General features: G+C 33.8%; 1 protein-coding gene across 1 annotated transcript in view; it reads right to left on the bottom strand.

Annotated features, from left to right (window-relative positions):
* Positions 1-3932: 3932 nt before the first annotated feature.
* Positions 3933-6698, bottom strand: part of LOC106111375 — a 6961-nt gene continuing 4195 nt past the window's right edge. Inside the window, exons 2-3 of the mRNA XM_013293432.1 lie at positions 4489-4720; positions 3933-4118 (exon numbers count right to left, since the gene is read on the bottom strand). Of these exons, the coding sequence (XP_013148886.1) occupies positions 3953-4118; positions 4489-4664 (342 nt within the window). The 5' untranslated portion in view covers positions 4665-4720 and the 3' untranslated portion in view covers positions 3933-3952. The remainder of the gene's footprint in view (positions 4119-4488; positions 4721-6698) is intronic.

Below are 6698 nucleotides of genomic sequence, written 5' to 3'. Positions count from 1 at the left end.
TCTATAATAAATAAATGTAATTAATAAATAAATCGTAAAAGAATGGGAATTCTAAGAAAAAGTTCTCACCTGAAATAATACTTAATATCTTAATTTGAACACGTCTAAAACATCGATGTAAGTAACTTAAAAACTGACAATTTAATGATTAATATTTAACGAAGTTTATTAAAACGTTAACTGAATCGTCAGCTGCAATAAAAAGTTCACTCTAAAAGGTTGGTAAACTTTATTTGTAGGCGCCTGTACGCGGTTGATTCAATGCATTGTCTGAAAAACACCGCCTGCAACCTCCATATAAAAAGGAAAGCAAAAACTTTCGCTTAACAATTCTTATTGTTTCAATATTCGTTTCTTTCTGTTCGTTTATAGAACAGATGTTCAGATAAGACTTAATAAGTCACGTAACGAATGCATCTGGTCAATGGTGATTCTCTGTTCTTCCTTTCCAATCTTTAACTTTTTTAACACAAAAGGTAAAGTTGGAGTTGTCATTCTCTAATTGATTTATCTTTGACGAGCTGAAGAGAATTCGTTGAAATGTTGCCAGCAATTCTATGGATTTAAAAAAAAGAAATAATTAAAATTCTTGCGAACTCGACAGATGGCGTTGCTATAAATCGTTAAACAATGATGAATTTATTTTATTGTTCGCGTAATTGGAAGCTAATTTAAAATTAAATTTCTCGCGTAAACAATGTTTGGAATGCAATAAACAACTACACAATAAAATAAAACGCTACAACGTACGAAGCACTCAGAGTTTTCATTTGTCACACTAATGCAATGGACAATGACAAAGCAAAGAAACATTTGAAGAGCGCAGTTGATGTCTCCAGTTACTACCATTTATTACGTAGAAAAGAACATTGGTATCTAGGAGTTTTATATATAATATATATAAATAATTTTATTTTTAAAATTCTATAGTTAAAATACTATAAAAAAACAAATTAACGACTAATAATTAAGTTAGTATGCACTAACAGTTAACTATACGTTCCTATCGAGAGGCTTGGTGCCTACACGTGGATGACTGGACTTAGTAAATCACGCTAACCCAGTGTGGGTTGGTAGACTGCGTACATTTTTGGATTCCTTCGCAGATATTTGCATCACGTTTTTAACGTAAGTACGTCGAGTAAATCTACATTATGGTATTTGAAAATCGAAAAATTATAGTGGGGATTTAACCTGGACGTGTGGAGTCTAGTCCAAGCAAAAAACTGCGCCAATGACGCTCTTAGTATTAAATGCCATTATTTGGGAGAGTTTGTTTGTTTGCCTCTTAAGCTTAAGGGACAGATCTACAAGTCCATCATAAGACCTGTCGTATTGTATGAATCTGATTATTGGGCCACCAAAGTTGCGGATGAAAGGAGATTGCATGTGGCTGAGATACGTATGTGAAGATGGATGTAAGGTGTGACAAGAATGGATAAAGTTAAGAATGTGTACATAAGAGGAAGTTTGAAAGTAGCGCCAGAGAAATTGAGAAGCAAAAGGTTAGCGTGGTATGGACATGTTATGCGACTAGACGATGGGGACATAAACCAGAAAGTGTTAACGTGAATGGCTACAAAGAAAGAGGAAGACCGAAGAAAGTATGGATGGATTGTGTGAAAGAGGATATACTTAAGAAAGGAGTGGATTCAGAAATGACGGCTGATAGACATGTATGGAAGAGCAGCACATACTGTCCCGATCCTCCATAAGGGATAAGGGCAAGTTGATGATTTGGGAGAGTTTCTTATATATGTTTTAGTATGATTTTGTTTTAAATGGTTATACTTTTTGCATTTCATCTTTATGTTGGCAACTATTATAATTTATGTTTTGTGCTGAATAAACTGAAACAGGGGTGAGAATAAACATCGTTAAAATAAAGAAGGTTTGTTAAAGGGAACTGGGGCACGGTTAAGGCTTTCGTGGAATATAAATGATGTACGTGCATTAGCTCTTTTTTCTCTTGTAGGTATCTAAAATTGTCGTAAATGTCACTTGAAATAGCTTTACGGTATCATATAAAATGATTTAAATCATACTTCATACTTTACTTAATTACTTAATATTATAAATGCAAAAGTTTAGATGGATGGATGGATGGATGTTTGTTAGAGTTTGTAGCCTAAACGGCTAAACGAATTTCTATGAAATTTGGTACAGATGTAGAGGATAGTCTGGAAGAACACATAGGCTATTAAGTTTTGATTTTTTTTAATCCACGCGGACGGAGTCCTGGGCGAAAGCTAGTAGATCATATTTATAACTAAAATGGTCAAGTGTAAAATGTCTGAGTTTCAAACTTGTCACTAGCATTTCTTTATTTTGTATATTGTTAACAATAAAATGGTAATTTGTTGATTTTGATTTTTATTAATTCAGCTTTTCTCTACATTTTAAATATGGTTAAAAATCATAATTTGTAATAAGTAAAAAAAGTACTTCGTATTTTTTTTTGCTGGAACAATGTTTTATATTATGTCGTCGATTTTTATAAAAGATTACTTTAAAGTGTTTTAGGTATAAATAACATAAATGGACATCATAATAATAGCATTTTCTATACAAAATCAATGACCGTAAAAGTAATCTAAATTTGAAATCTAAATGATAATGATTTCTGACGTGAACATAACGAAATTTTGTTCATTTGAAAAATAGACACACAACAAACATTACAAAACTACACTCATTGCCCAAAAAAGTTAGACAATAAAAATGAAGTGGACATATTGCGTGATGGTGTTAGTATACTTGATGACAATCTTCTTGGTTTCATATTCATGTCAAGAAGATACGACACCAGCTACAACCACGATGAAGCAAGAAGAAGAAGAGGAGGAGGAACCGCAGAAGAAGAGCTGTTCTATTTGGTGCTGGATACAAAAGATTGTAATGTTTGTTATATCACAATTGTTGAGCGGATAAATTGAAATAAAAGTTAAATTCTACGGTTTTATTTCTTTTTACATTAACTGCACTCATAGTCTTTAAACGTAAACCTTAATGTCAATTCAGTGTGATATATATGGCTTATCTAAGATTATAAAAATCCTGATCTGGGCTCTTCAACCACCTTATTTATTACAACACTTTCTATTAGTTATTAGTAGAAGATTAAGGTCGACTAAGGACGACTATTAGTAGAATTAGTTCCATAATCTTCCGTAATATGAGGACAGTTTTATCCTGGGAAACTTCTACTCTAAGTCTGGATAATATAAAAGTTGTTTTGGTTGGCTATCTGCGGATGTCTATGGGCAGCGGTTGCTTCTCCATTTCGGCGGATTTACGCGGTCCCTTGCTCGTTTGCAACTTTATAATATAAAAATGCTAATTTTATAAAGAGGGAGGATTTTTATTTATGTATGTATTGAAATAACTCAAACACTAATGGGTCGATTCCAAAAATTCTTTCGCCATTAAAAAGCTAGGTTATGGCTAAGTAAAATAGGCTAAATTTTTGAATGTCACGTAAACGATGACGCGAGAAACAGCTAGTCCTAAATAAATTTAGCAATTAGAAAGGTCGTTTTAGTAGATATTATCGTGGGTTACATACCCTCATCAAATATGCGATTAAATTCCTTTTCTCAACCGAAAATGTGTTCCTGAAAATTTGTGGTTAAGTAAAGGACGAGATTTGTAGTTTGATTAAAAGCTTTGTGGTCTAAAGCACTTTATCTAACATCTTTTATGTACGAAACTTCAATCAATACAACGCTGATACAAGGAAAATTTCGTTCACGCGTTTAATTTTGGAGAAATATATCGGAGAAAGGAACTTTATGGGGAAAAATATACTTGATGTAAAAATTAATAAAAAGGTCATATAAAACTTCAAAATCAATTAATTACAAAATCATATTTTATCACTGTTTTCGAAGATAATTGAAAATATATATTGCGACTTTTAATATTCAAAAATCCAAAAGAATCTTCAATTTTATTATAACAATATTTTATAAAGATGTGTACAATCGTTGAATATCTTGGCCTTCTTGCATACATCTTGCTTGTGTTGGACTCCCTCCGCGCTCTCCGCACATGAGCTGCCGCTGCTGTCGCTCATCAGCTTGCGTTGGTCCAGCTGGTGAGCCAGGAGAACTCGCTTACTGGAACATGTAATCTTTGTTAATATACGATCCAAACTATTGTTGACAAGATCTGTAAAAGTGGATTATAACCCAACCGTCACCCCGCTTTATCACAATATTTAGAAAGGAGTCCGGGAGGCCAAGGAACAATTTAAGTCTTTTCATCTCCCCACCTTATCTCCTCCCGTAGGGTCAGGGCACCAAATGTCGTCCTCCAAATAACTCTATCAACCTTCATTTCTGTCATTATTCACACAATCCATACATCTCTTTCTATGTCTACCTCTGGTGTGCTCAACACTCATAACTAACGTTCTTTTTAAAAGTCTATCACAGCAGCAGATTTAGTTTACTCTTTACGTTGTTATATGCTATTTGAAACAATTACCGGTACGCTTCCAAGTTGATGACACCATTCGCGTTCATGATTCCGAACTTCTTAAGTACGCAGTATATTATACATGCTTCATCTGATTCTTGGAACTCGACTCGTTTTCCTTTAGGGTACATTTCACTGAGGCATTGGTCGGCGACCACGTCGGAAGCCTTATCGTGTGCATACATTACAGATATGCGAGCCTCAACCCTTGTTAGGAGCAGGACTGCGATTAAGGTCTTTGCTGGAATGGAAGCTTTTACTTTATCAAGTGCATATATGACATCACTTCTCAAAAAGGTCAAGTTATTGACGCTACAGGATGAGATAATCATATATTATTTGACGTCGCGGAAAATCGCACAGAGTGCAGGGAGAGATGAGTCTTTCAGAGATGGTCAAGGAGCGTAGTCGTGACCTTTAGAAATGCGGAAACGATTCAGGGAGAGAGATATATTTAACAGTAGAAGACGCCAGCAATACCATCAGTTGCAGAACTGGTGGCTGGTGCAATACTTCGACCACACAGAAGACAGGCGTAAAACTAAAACAGACGAACGATGAGTGTGCTTGCCGGAGGTTGAATTTTAGTCTCTTTCACTCCCGCACTTTGATTTATAAGATTAGTGCATTTATAGTAGGTCTATGTATATAAAAACTTCATCAAACTAAGATTATTGTTATTAAGAGTATTATGTTTTATTTTTTTATTTTATTTTATTGAAAACATTACATGACACAAATTAAAAAATATGCACAAATATGGCCCCGCAAAAACCATATAATTGGTTTGTCCGCGGGTGCGCTGGTTTTTTTTTGTGTAGAATTACATAAAATACATACATATATAAATAAAATATTATATATACTGTATATAAATAAAAATAAAATATTTTGTTCAAGGGCTATTATCAAAAAGATGGCTTTCCAAATGTTTAACAAATAGTTTAAATTTTGAATTTAGATTTGCTATTTCGGGTGGTAGGTTATTGAGCATGTATGGTAAACGTTTTCCAATTGTTCTGTCGCCGTAATAATTATTAACTCTGGGTACTATGTATTTGCCACGAGAGGCTGCCCTAGTGCTGTGTTGGTGTTGTGATTGTGTAGTAGTTAAATTATTAAATGTGTTGTGTATTTTAGTTTGTAACAATACTTTGGATTTACAAAGGTTTCGATTCTTTATTTCATTTGGAGATAAACATGAGCAAAATGTTTACATTATGTTACTAGATTTACAGTGGTAGTGCCCGCTTTAACATCTTAGCACGAATAGGCCTGGTACGCCCGGTGTTATTACACCGCGTATATCGTGGTATTCCACGACCTTACAGAAGTCAGGCGTGAAATGGAACCAATTCCGTGTTTCGTCTGATGAGTGTGGTGCCGAAGGCCTAATTTTAGTCCCTTTCTCTTTACCACCCTTTTCTTATAAGAGAGAGATAAAAAAAAGATATATCCAAATTTCAGTCATATAAAAGTTTCGGTTCAATGCAATATTAATCGGAAATAATTTAATTTATCGTAAAATGTATCCATAAAAACTGTTCTTAGTGAATGATGTTTTTAAAGTATTTGTAAATATCATCATCGTAACCTCACTATGACCACTGAGGAGCTCGGAGCGTTCCCTAATAAGGATCTGTATTTGTAACTAACAAATCTGAATTAGTAGGAAGATAACCAACGTAGACAACTCTCTTCATTTGTCACCTTAACCTTTCCAGTCAAATTGTCTTTAACCTAATTTGAAACTTTATAGATTATAGAAGTTCTTAGACATTCCAATAGTTGTTAAATCGAAGTATCGCTTTAGATATTGGAATAATTTGTGTACTTTTAAATAATTGTGGAAGACAATAGATTGTAAGAACGCAAAATGGAAATTCGAGATCTCTGTCTTTGCGTCACATGTGTATTGTCGTTGATATGAGATTTTATATTTGCAAATAATAAATAATATACAAATTTATTAAAAATTATATAAATAAGAGTTTGACATTGAAATTCTTAATCATCTGCATCTTTATACGATATCACATACAATTGTGTACAATCATTGAAAACTTTTGCCTTTTTACAAACATCATGGTCTAAATTCATTCCATTTATATTTTGAGCGCAGGTTTCACCGACATCTGAGATTAGGACTCTAGGGTCGTTCCGATGGAAAGCCCGGACCCTTTTGTAATAATTTTGAATGTTAATAACACCATCATTGG

Source organism: Papilio polytes, unplaced genomic scaffold (genome assembly GCF_000836215.1).
Source record: "Papilio polytes unplaced genomic scaffold, Ppol_1.0 DF824382.1, whole genome shotgun sequence".
Classification (NCBI taxonomy): Eukaryota; Metazoa; Arthropoda; class Insecta; order Lepidoptera; family Papilionidae; genus Papilio; species Papilio polytes.
This window is presented reverse-complemented; position numbering and strand designations above follow the sequence as displayed.